Genomic DNA, 12490 nt, shown 5'->3' with positions numbered 1-12490 from the left:
CAAAGAACCCAAAAGCCAGAGGAGGAATAAGGGATGGAATCTGACCAAGGAGAGATTCAACCTGGAAATAAGGAGGAATTTCCTGACAATCAACCCACAGAACAGAAGTTGCCTTCGGAAGTTGCGGGAGCTTCATCCCTGGAGGCTTTCAAGAAGAGACTGGACTGCCCTCTGTCAGAAATGGTGTAGGGTCTCCTGCTTGGGCAGAGGGTTGGACTAGATGACCTACAAGGTCCCTTCCAACTCTGTTAATCTGTTAATGTCTAGTCCAGTGAAAAGAAGGACTAGGGGTGATGTGATAGCCTTCTTCCAATATCTCAGGGGTTGCCACAAAGAAGAGGGGGGTCAAGCTATTCTCCAAAAGCACCTGAGGGCAGGACAAGAAACAACGGATAGAAACTAATCAAGGAGAGAAGCAACTTGGAATTAAGAAGGAATTTCCTGACAGTGAGAACAATTAATCAGTGGAACAACTGGCCTCCAGAAGTTGTGAATGCTCCAGCACTGGAAGATTTAAAGAAGAGATTGGACAAGCATTTGTCTGAAGTGGTCTCCTGCTTGAGCATGGGGTTGGACTAGAACAGTGTTTCTCAACCTTGGCTACTTGAAGACGTCTGGACTCCAACTCCCAGAATTCCCCAGCCAGCATTCGCTGGCTGGGGAATTCTGGGAGTTGAAGTCCAGACATCTTCAAGTTGCCAAGGTTGAGAAACACTGGACTAGAAGACCTCCAAGGTTCCTTCCAACCCTATGATTCTATGACCTACGGCCAGTCCTGAATCCACCCTAATAGTTCCTATAATATATTCTAGATGCAGATAGTAAAGGTATCCCTTGATTTACAACAGGTCATTTATTGGGATGAATGTAGCAAGGAGATGGATTCCCATGAGGTAGTAGGGCAACGTAGCCTGGGTATTATATGTGAGAGAAAGAGGGTGAAGGCAGACCCTCCCTAATAGCTCCCAGAGTAGATAAATGCCATTGGAGAGTGCTTAATCTGGCAAAATTCTGTCTGTAGTTGGGAAAGAATAAGAGCTTGGGAGAATCACCCTGGGGGATTGTAGGTTTGGACACTTTTCCCCCCATTGGAGGTGGGCATCCATTTTGGCTCCTTTAATCTTCCACTCAAACTTCCATGACTCACTGGGCCCATCCTGGACTCCTAATCCCTGCCCCTGAGCACCCACGGTTCAGCATTGTGAGTCAACAGGGGGTTCTTTCCTCTCTAGAGGGGGGGAGGGGAAATGGGGATGCTCAGCAGATGGAATGGACAACTGACCATCAGCGTCCTCCTCCCTCCAGGAAGCAGTGGCCATCCAGCTGGAAGAAAGCCGCCTGGAGAAGATCAAGGAAGTGCTGAAGGAGCTACCATCACCTCACCACCGGTATTTGCAGGGACATGGTTTGCCTCTGGCTCAGTCTTCCCAGGAGGAGGAGGAGGAGGAAAAAGAGGGGGGAGGAGGAGGAGGAAAGGAGGAGAAGAAGTTGACAAGAAGGAAGGGGAGGAGGAGGACAGATTGAGATGAGGAGGAGGGGAAGAGGAGCAGGAGGCGAAGAGGAAGAGGAGGAAGAGGAGGAGGGGAGGAAGGGGGAGGAGGAGCAAGCAATAGCAATAGCAGTAGACTTATATACCGCTTCATAGGCCTTTCAGGCCTCTCTAAGCGGTTTACAGAGAGTCAGCATATTGCCCCCAACAATCTGGGTCCTCATTTTACCCACCTCGGAAGGATGGAAGGCTGAGTCAACCCTGAGCCGGTAAGATTTGAACCGCTGAACTGCTGATCTAGCAGTAGCCTGCAGTGCTGCATTTAACCACTGCGCCACCTTGGCTGAGGGCAGTCCAGTCTAGTCTCTTCTTGAAAGTCTCCAGGGATGAAGCTCCCACAACTTCCAAAAGGCAACGTCTGTTCCACTGATTAATTGTTGTGTCAGGAAATTTCTCCTTAGTTCTAAGTTGCTTCTCTCCTTGATTAGTTTCCACCCATTGCTTCTTGTCCTGCCCTCAGGTGCCTTGGAGAATCGTTTGACTCCCTCTTCTTTGGGGCAACCCCTGAGATAGTGGAAGACTGCTATCATGTCTCCCCTAGTCCTTCTTTTCTCTAGACTAGGTCAACTAGTTCAATCCCTGGCCAAACAGCAGACCCTACACCATTTCTGACAGAGCAATAGCAATAGCAGTAGACTTATATACCGCTTCATAGGCCTTTCAGGCCTCTCTAAGCGGTTTACAGAGAGTCAGCATATTGCCCCCAACAATCCGGGTCCTCATTTTACCCACCTCGGAAGGATGGAAGGCTGAGTCAACCCTGAGCCGGTGGGATTTGAACCGCTGACCTGCTGATCTAGCAGTAGCCTGCAGTGCTGCATTTAACCACTGCGCCACCTTGGCAAGGAGGAGGAGGAAGAGTGGGGAGGAGGAAGAGGGGAGGAGGAGGACAAATTGAAGTGATGAGGCGGAGAAGAGGAGCAGGAAGAGGAGGCGAAGAGGAAGAAGAGGAAGGGAGGAGGGGAGGAGGAAAGAAGGAGGAGGAGAAGGAAGAGGGAGGAGGACAAATTCAGGTGAGGAGGAGAAGAGGAAGAGGAGGAAGAAGAGGAGGAGGGGAGGAGGGGAAGAGAAGGCGGAGGAGGAAAAGCAAAGAAGAAGGAAGGGGAGGAGGAGGACAAATTGAGGCAGAGGAGAAGGGGAAGAGGAGCAGGAGGAGGAGGGGAGGAGGAGGAGGAAGAGAAGGGGAAGAAGGGGAGGAGCAGAAGTTTCTGTAAGTTTAAGAAACTAATCCCTTCCCTCGCTGGGAAAACGGGCGTAAGTGGCAAGTCCAGAGGTTCCCGTCACAGACCGGCTGATCCTCCTATCCCACCTTCTGATTTTCTCCTCTTCCGGTCTCTTCTTCGGAATCCCCTTTGCCACCAGAACCCTGGAATTCCTCATGAAGCACCTGGTCCACATGGCTTCGTTCAGTTCCCAGACCAACATGCACGCCCGGAATCTCGCCATTGTCTGGGCCCCCAACCTGCTCAGGTAAGAGAGGCGGCTTCCAATATGGACCCCCTTAGGGTCCTTTCGCCTGGGGGGCGGGGGGGGGGGGCAAGCCACGTTATCTTCCATGCAAATCACAACAAGCCACCTGCCCGGGATCCAGATCTCTGTGTGGTGGATTCCAACCGGTTCGGAACGGTTCAGCAGGACCGGTAGTGATTTGACGGCCTGAGTCGCTGGAAACGGCAGCGACCCTGCCATGCCACCTTGTATATAATATATAATATAAATGAGTAAATATGAAATAAGGAGGCAGATGTATAAAACAAAGGCCTTAGAATGGAAATTTCGAAAGCAGGAAAAGAAAATAACGATACCGTAAAGCTGTAAAAGTGCAGTTGTGATTTTAATGTTTAAAAAGCGTTGGATAAAAATTATTTTTAAAAAAAAGAAGAAGAGAAGGAGGTTTTCCTTTCTTCCTTTGATCTTCTTCTCCTGACGCCTCCATTTCCTCTCTGCTCCTTCCCAGGTCCAAGGACATAGAAGCTTCTGGTTTTAATGGCACTGCAGCCTTCATGGAAGTCCGGATCCAGTCCATAGTGGTGGAGTTCATCCTGACCCACGTGGAGCAGATATTTGGAAATGCTCCTCTGTGCAGTGAGTCCTTTTGGCTCTTCCCCACAACGTTCCGTGCAACGTCAGGAAAAGCGGGGGGGGATTAAAAGACCCCATATCATTCTGCACAAATGGCTCGCAAAATCTCTTCTTTAAAATCTCCAGTGATGGAGCACCCACCATTTCTGGAGACAGGTCAATCCATTGATTAATTGCTCCAACTGTCAGGAAATTTCTCCTTAGTTCTAGTTTGAATCTCTCCTTGGTTAGTTTCCATCGGTTGCTTCTTGTCTTGACCTCGGTTGCTTTGGAGAATACGTTGACTCCCTCCTCTCTCTGTAGCAGCCCCTCAAATATTGGAAGACTGCTCTCATATCCCCCCCCCCAATCCTTCTTTTAATTAGACTAGAAACATCTAGTACCCTCAACTGTTCATCCTATAGCCAACACCTTAGAAGATAGGCTCAGGATTGAGATGGATCTTGATAGACTTGAACACTGAGTCCTAATTAACAAAATGAAATTCAGTGTAGAGAAAAGTAAAGTCCTACATTTAGGCAAGAAAGATGACAAGTAGACATATAGAGACTGGGTGAAACCAGGCTTAATAGCAGTGACTGGGAGAGGCATCTTGGAGTCTTAGTGGGCAACCAGCTAAATAGGAGCCAGCAGCCAAAAAAGCCAATGCAATCCTTCCTCAACCGAGGGGTAGTTCTCAAGATCATGGAAAGGGTTAGTACCGCTTTATAAGACCACCCTCGGATTTTAATCAACAGGACGGCTTTCAAAAAGATATTGCAGAGAAGAGCAACAAATAGGATGATGGTCTGGAGCCTAGATCATACAGATTCAGATTAACAGGGTTGGAAGGAACCTTGTAGATCATCTAGTCCAGGCAGGAGACCCTACACCTTTCCTTACAGAGGAGGTGGCGCAGTGGTTAGAGTGCAGTACTGCAGGCCACTTCAGCTGACTGTTATCTGCAGCTCAGCGGTTCTAATCTCACCGGCTCAAGGTTGACTCAGCCTTCCATCCTTCCGAGGTGGGTAAAATGAGGACCCGGATTGTTGGGGGTGATATGCTGACTCTGTAAAACCGTTTAGAGAGGGCTGAAAGCCCTATGAAGCAGTATATAAGTCTAACTGCTATTGCTATTGCTATTACAGAGGGCAGTCCAGTCTCTTCTTGAAAGCCTCCAGGGATGAAGCTCCTACAACTTCTGTATAATAGAATAACAGAGTTGGAAGGGACCTTAAAGGCCATCAAGTCCAACCCCCAGCCAAGCAGGAGACCCTACACCATTTATGACAGATGGCAGTCTAGTCTCTTCTTGAAAACCTCCAGGGATAAAGCTCCCACAACTTCTGAAGGCAACTTCTGTTCCATGGGTTGATTCTTCTCCCTGTCAGGAAATTCCTCCTTATTTCCAGGTTGAATCTCTCCTTCGTCAGTTTCCATCCATTCTTCCTTCTTTGGCCTTCAGGGGCTTTGGAAAATAGCTTGACCCCCTAACTCCTCTCTGGGGCAGCCCCCCAAATATTGGAAGATGCTCTCCTGTCTCCCCGGTCCTTTTCTTCCCTAGACTAGCCAGGCCCAGTTCCTGCAACTGTCCATCGGATGTTTGAGCCTCCAGTCCCCTCATCATCCTGGTTGCTCTTCTCTTAGGGTGACCAGATGTCCCGCATCTGGCGGGACAGGCACGACTTTTCATCTTTTTTCCCGCATCCTGCCCGGTTCTCAAAAAACCCTGCTTTATTTTGGCGCTCGCTGGCTCCCCCGCCCATCATCAGCTGCTGCTAGCTCGCTCGTTCCGTTCCCCCATCTATTCTATCTACACTAAAAATCTAAGCCAGCGCAGCCTGCCGCTCACTGATTGGCCTGGACTCCAGCCAATCAGTGAGCTGGCTGGGATGGAAAACGTGGCGTGCTTAAAGTTTTCCATCCCAGCCAGCTCACTGATTGGCTGGAGTCCGCTTAGCACGCCGCATGAGTCGCAGGAGTCTCCATTTCATTTCGCCTTCGCAGCCGTTTGCTTTGTTTTGCTGCTTCACTGGTGAGTAAACCGGGAATTAGTAACCTGTGCAGGGTTAGTGAAACAGCTGCCACCGCCCTCCTCCCCTTCCCTGTGTGCGAGAAAGGTGCCCACTCGCCAAGCGCCGCCGCGTTGGTTTCTTCGCGCCCCTCCCACCCCTCTGCCTCCTCAGACCTCCAAGCAAAAGCGGTGGAGCGAACGAGCGGCCACGGCCGTCGTTTTAAACGAGGCTCCGCTCGCTGCTCATCCCGCTCCGAGCTGGGAAAGGGGCGCTTTGGCAGGGCTTCCGCAACGCCCCCAAGGACCATCGCGCAAGGTCGTCGTTGTCGTCGGCTGCTGCTGCTGCTGCTGCTGAGGGCCTTTAGTAACCCGTGCGGGGTTAGCCGCCCTCCTCCCCTTCCCTGTGTGTGAGAAAGGCGCCCGCTCGCCAGCCTGCGCCAGCCCGCTCACCCTTGGGCTCCAGGGGCAGCACCTTCCCAGCTCCGCCGCTGCCGCACTGCTTCCTTCGCGCCCTGCGGAGTTTTCCCTGTGTCTCCCAGGTCGCACCCGTCCTGTGTGCGACAAACTAAGCAGGGCGCAAAGGAAGGGGCTGGGGAGATGCTGCCCTGGGAGCCCAAGGGTAGGCGGGTGGACTGGCGAGCGGGCACCTTTCCCTGTGTCTCCCAGGTTGCGCCCATCCTGTGTGCGAGAAAGGCGCCCACTCGCCAGCCCGCGCCAGCCCGCTCACCCTTGGGCTCCGGGAGCAGCATCTTCCCAGTTCCGCCACTGCCGCACTGCTTCCTTCGCGCCCTGCGGAGTTTTCCCTGTGTCTCCCAGGTCGCACCCGTCCTGTGTGTGAGAAACTCCGCAGGGCGCAAAGGAAGGCACTGGGGAGGTGCTGCCCCCGGAGCCCAAGGGTGGGTGGGCGGACTGGTGAGCGGGCACTTTTCCCTGTGTCTCCCAGGTTGCGCCCGTCCTGTGTGCGAGAAAGCCATCCGGGGCGGCTTTCCCAGCCTCCTTTCTGTGCCCCCGCCCTGGTTCCACCTCCTCCGGCTGGCGGCCAATGGGAGGGAAAGGCGGGAGAAAGAACGAAGGCGACGATGGTGCTGCTCTTCTCCACCCTCCGCTCGCTCCTCCATGCCCACCCCAGCCTCCCGTTCACCCTGGATCCAGCCACCTAAGCAGATCCCTCGCTGTCCGGGGCGGCTTTCCCAGCCTCCTTTCTGTGCCCCCGCCCTGGTTCCACCTCCTCCAGCTGGCAGCCAATGGGAGGGAAAGGTGGGAGAAGAGCGAAGGCGACGTTGGCGCTGCTCTTCTCCACCCTCTGCTCGCGCCTCCGTGCCCACCTCAGCCTCCCGTTCACCCCGGATCCAGCCACCTAAGCAGATCCCTCACTGAACGGCTTTTGCAGGAGATCCTCTAAGGAAAGGCTTGGCTCGCAAACTGTCTTCAGGAGCTGCGCAGGGCGAGCCCGGTTCTTGCCCTTACTTAAGACGGCGGGCCCATCCTCGCTTGCGGGGAGCCGCCTAAATCTTGGTAACCGGCCGGACAGGCGGCAGAGCTTCCTGGCTGTTGCAAGATAAGGCACGCAGCTTCCTTGGGAAGCAGCGCTCACCGCCTCCTGCCCGCAAAGGGCTTGTTTGCTCTCTTCGGAGGATGCTCCCTTTTCAGGGCAGGGATTCCTCTTCCTCTCTCACACACACACACACAAACACACACTCAATCATACTCTCTTTCACACACACAAACACCCCACTCACGCTCAACTTCCTTTCTCTCTCACACACACAAACACACTCAGTCATTCTCTGTCTCACATACACACACCACTCACAATCACTCTCACTCTTCCTTTCTCTCTCTCCTTCACACACCCACCCCATTCTTAAGAGACCTTTGTCCAGTGTATCTCAATTAGGGGTGGGGATGTTTTAAAGCTGGCCCGTTGCAAGATTATTATTTTTTGGGGGAACAGAGAACTGCCTGAATACAATCTGTATCATTCACTGGACCCAGAGGTTTACTCTTCCAAGCTTTGGGACTTGTGCTGGAGAGCCCATCCTTAGGGAACTTCTCTCTATTTGAATGTGTGTATTGAGACAGAGGGCTGTCTGCTTTCTTTTTTCCACTGAATTGGTGAAAATTACTTTGTAAACTTAAAAAAAGAAAAATGGGCTGGAAGGAAGAGAGAACACTTTGAGTTAAGATGAGCCACAAGATTTTAGGGAAACAAGACAGGGAAAGAGCAGAAAGACAGAGAAGGTGAAGGTAGATAGGCAGAAGGAAGGAAGAAGGAAGAAATAGGAAGGAGGGAAGGTGAAAGGAGGGAAGGAGGAAGGAACAGAAGCGAAGAGGAAGAGAGAAATGGAAAGAGCAGAAAGACAGAGAAGGTAGATAGGCAAAAGAAATGAAGCTGAAAGAATGGAAGGAGGAAAGAAGAGAAAAGGAGGAAGGGAGTGAGTGAGGAAAGAAGAGAGGATGGAAGGAGAAAAGAAGGAAGAGAGGGAAAGAGCAGAAGACGGATAACGTGAAGGTAGATAAGCAAGAGGAATGAAGGAAGAAGTGAGGAGTCTCGAGGAGGGGGAAAACATTTAGTGACCAAAGTTACAATGGCATTGAAAAAAGTGACTGATGACCATTTTTCACACTTAGCGACCATTGCAGCATCCTCATGGTCACGTGATCAAAATTTTGGCAACAGATTTGTATTTATGCTGGTTTCAGTGTCCTGGGGTGACCTTTTGACAAAATATAAAAAATTTAATCAAGCCAACTCTGTTGTTCTGTAAGGGTCTCTTGCTTGAGCAAAGGGGCTGGACTAGATGACCTCCAAGGTTCCCTCCAACTCTGTTATTCTGTAAGGGTCTCCTGCTTGAGCAAGGGGGCTGGACTAGAAGACCTCCAAGGTCCCCTCCAACTCTGTTATTCTGTAAGGGTCTCCTGCTTGAGTAAAGGGGCTGGACTAGAAGACCTCCAAGGTCCCCTCCAACTCTGTTATTCTGTAAGCGTCTCCTGCTTGAGTAAAGGGGATGGACTAGAAGACCTCCAAGGTCCCCTCCAACTCTGTTATTCTGTAAAGATCTCCTGCTTGAGCAAAGGGTGGCTGGACTAGAAGACCTCCAAGGTCCCTTCCAACTCTGTTATCCTGTATAAGCGTACCTAAATCTGGATCTTCTTTGTCATTGTTCCTAGGTGGCACCCGTGAGGCCATCAGGAGATCCCTGCTAGCTCTGTCACCAGGGGTCCTACCTGAGTACTGCACACCCTACAATGTGCCCTCGATGCTGAACCAGGGGGATGGGCCTCCCCAGATGAGACCCTACCACACCATCATCGATCTCGACGAAAGCAAGTAAGCGCCTATCTCTTCTGTCTTCTTCGGCTCCCTCCAAGGGAAGAGCAGCTTCTCCTAACCCAGGTCTCTTCTAATCGATGATCCTACTGTAGCAAACATCTAGAGGAGACTAGGAGGATCACCCTGGTTTTGTCTTACTCACAAGGAGAGGGATCCCCAGAAAGATTGGCAGAAATGGTCAAAGATAAATCAACCAAGGCCAAAGGAATTTGAAAGAATACAATAAATTTTGTAAATAAAAACGTTGATAGCTCACAAGGATGACTAGGTGCATTAGATATATCATTAGATATAAAGACATTTTATCAGAAAAGGGAGAATTAAAAAGGAAACAAGTTAGAAGAACAAGGGATAGATATGGTTTGGCATGCAAAGCTGCAAATACGATGGAGAGATGAAAAAGATGAAAAGCTTTATGATTTCTATTTGGAGTTGACAGAATTGGATGAAATACTCCCAGGAAACAGAAGAGCGAATGATTAAAAATTATATAATTATTTACTTCGTGTTAAGTTAGAAGAAGAAGTAAAAGAAACAATGATATCATGGGCAAATTTTTTTGGATATACGATAGAACTTGAGAAGGGGCAGCAATTATGGGAAGGGAGATATAAATTAACAATGGCAACATCGTATAAAGAGAATTTGTATAAAATGTTTTATAGATGTCATATGTCACCAGAAAGATTGGCAAAAATGTTTAAAGATAAACCAGCCAAGTCTTGGAAGTGTCACCAGATGTCGGGATCATATTATCGTATGTGGTGGACATGTCCAGAGGCAAAAAAATATTGGGCAAAAATTTGCATGCGGTTGGAAAAGATGATACAGCAGCGTAGTGATTTAAAGCTGGAACTGTTTTGTTGGGTATTTTACCAGAGAAATATAGTAAAGAAAATGTATATTCAATTATTCATGTAATAACTACAGCTAGAATTGTATTTGCACAAAATTGGAAAAGTGGAAAAAATTCCCTCAGAGGGAGAGGTAATTAAAAAAAAATCTGACTGTGCAGAAATGAACAGATTAACGTTGGCAATGAAAGAGAAGGAAGAATCAGATAATTTTAAGCTATGGGGATGTTTTTATCACTGGATAAAAAATGAATAAAGACAAAAAAACAGAAAATAGAATAATTTGGAAAAGAATGTAGAATTATAGGGGAGGAGATGAATTAAAAGGCAATTAAAATGTAAAGGTAAAGGTAAGATAAAAATAGATTTAAAATGATGTAACTGTTAAATATGATTACACAAAGATTGTACCCAGATGACACAAATGATGTAAGAGTGGTTATGGGAAAATAAAAATAAAGAAACCTTTTTTTTAAAAGGGGGAGGGATCCCCAGGGGTGTCGATCCATCCCCTCTCCTAGGAGGGTCAGCCTTAACCTCCTGCTCACCCACCACGTTTAGGCTGAGCTTCCACCTCTCATCCTGGCATTATGGTTGACAGTCAGCTCCCCACCATCTCCATGTCCATATAACTGTTAACTGCTCCAGCCATGATCAGAGCCAGGGTCTTGGCTCATATTGGACAAAAGGCTACCCAGGCAACGTAACAGCTCTTCACAATGGCTCAAGGTTGGTCCTCGCATCACCACTTCCCTCCTCGCCCTCAGCTAGCTGAATTGCCAGTTGGCAATGCAGCCCCTTACTTTCCTGCTGCCCACTAAGGTAACCCACCTTCCCTGGCAGCAGCTTAAGGGATTTGAATTCCAACCTTTGGGGTTTCTAGTCCAGTTTTTCTCAAGGCCCGATGGAGGCAAATAGCTAAGGAGCAATTTCTTTATTTTATTGTTAAATGTATTTGCCACCTGTCCTGTATATGATCTTGGCATTCTCCTTTCCCAATTTTGAACTGGTATGTAATCCTTCCTTCCTCTCTTCCTCCCTCTATTTCTCTCTCCTTCCTTCCTCCCTCCCTCTATTTCTCTCCTTCTTTCATTCCTCCTTCCCCCCTCCCTCTTTTTCTTTTCTCCAACTTGTCTTTCTTTTCTTTCTTCCTCTTTTTTTCCAACCTGTCTTTCTTTTCTTCCTCCCTTCCTTCCTCCTCTCCTTTTTTCCAACCTCTTTCCTTCCTTCCTTTTTTCCTCCCTTCCTTTTTTCTTTTTTCCAACCTGCCTTTCCTTCTTTCATTCATTCCTTTCTTTCTCCCTCCCTCTCCCTCTCTTCCTTTTTCTTTTTTCCAACCTATCTTCCCTTCCTTCCTTCCACCCTCCCTCCCTCCTTTCCTTTTTTCCAACTTGTCCTTCTTCCTTGATCACCTGTATCCATCTCATGAAGCTGAAATAATGCCTGGAATGTGTAGGATCTCCTTCCATAGGCAGTGCGTTGGGACTAGGTTTTTGGTGATAGCCAAAAAATCCTCCAAGGTTTTTTGGTGATAGCCTCACCAGCTTCCTCTAAATGCCTGGCTTTCCCCCTCAGCATCCTTTGTAACCTGAATCCCGCCTCTTTTCAGAAGAAAAGGGTCCGTCAAGGCCAAGAAATGGAGGTCCTTCTTCAACCTAGGACGATCCAGCCATGACTCCAAACGCAAGTTGAATAAGGCGGAAGACAAAGGTAAGAGACACCTGGTCCTCGTCCAGACGAAATCCATGCATGCATGGAGCAGAGCAATCTGCGCCACAACCAGGCGTGGGATTCAGCAGTTTGGACCAGTTAAGGCAAACCGGATGTTAATTTTAATCTGGTTTGCCAAACCCAGAGGTGGGTTCCTATCAGTTTGCACATAAGCAATTTTAATTGAACTGCGCATGGGCGCGCCCAAGCCCCACTCCTGGCCAAACTGGTGGTTGCAAGGACTGGCTGGCCCCGCCCATCCCACCCATACCCTCCCAGGAATCTCCATGCGGACCATTTTGGATGCCAGGTAAGTGCGGGGCCCACTCAGAGGCTCTGAAAGGGCGAAAAATGGGCGTACCAGGGCCCGTTTCTGGTCTCTGCAGCCCAGGGGAGGCCATTTTTGGGGAGGTTTGCAGACTGCAAAAACTTTTTTTCCCCTTTTGAAAAGCTCTTTAACTGATTGATGAGAATTAGATTGATCAAGTGCTGTGCCAGCAGAAATAAAGTCTTAGGTGCTGCAGATTGTCAGCGATTTCCTTCTCCAGCACATGGATAAATACACCTGGAAACATCTACCTACCTACCTACTCTCTCTCTCTCCCTACCTATCTACTGTATTTCTCTCTCTCTTTCTATTTCTCTCTCTCAACCTACTGTACCTACCTACTGTATTTCTATCTCTCTATTTCTCTCTCTATCCCTTTATTTACCTCCCTCCCTAACTACTCACTCTCTCCCGCTACCTACCTACTGTATTTCTCTCTATATATATATTTCTCTCTATCCCTTTATCTACCTACCTAACTACTCTCTCTCCCCCTACGTATCTACTGTAATTCTGTCTATTTCTCTCTCTCTATCCCTCTCCCTACCTACACATGCACACTCTCTCTATTTCTCCCTCTCTATCCCTTTATCTACCTACCTACCTAACTACTCTCTCTCTCTCACTACCTACCTACAGT

General features: G+C 48.9%; 1 protein-coding gene across 1 annotated transcript in view; it reads left to right on the top strand.

Moving 5' to 3' along the window:
• Positions 1-12490, top strand: part of ARHGAP30 (Rho GTPase activating protein 30) — a 42880-nt gene that overhangs the window by 14017 nt on the left and 16373 nt on the right. Inside the window, exons 4-8 of the mRNA XM_032233805.1 lie at positions 1306-1388; positions 2912-3019; positions 3507-3634; positions 8796-8955; positions 11422-11522. Coding sequence (XP_032089696.1) covers positions 1306-1388; positions 2912-3019; positions 3507-3634; positions 8796-8955; positions 11422-11522 — 580 coding nt within the window. The remainder of the gene's footprint in view (positions 1-1305; positions 1389-2911; positions 3020-3506; positions 3635-8795; positions 8956-11421; positions 11523-12490) is intronic.

Source organism: Thamnophis elegans, chromosome 17 (genome assembly GCF_009769535.1).
Source record: "Thamnophis elegans isolate rThaEle1 chromosome 17, rThaEle1.pri, whole genome shotgun sequence".
Lineage (NCBI taxonomy): Eukaryota > Metazoa > Chordata > Lepidosauria > Squamata > Colubridae > Thamnophis > Thamnophis elegans.
The sequence above is the reverse complement of the archived record's forward strand: the minus strand, read 5'-3'. Positions and strand labels throughout refer to the sequence as shown.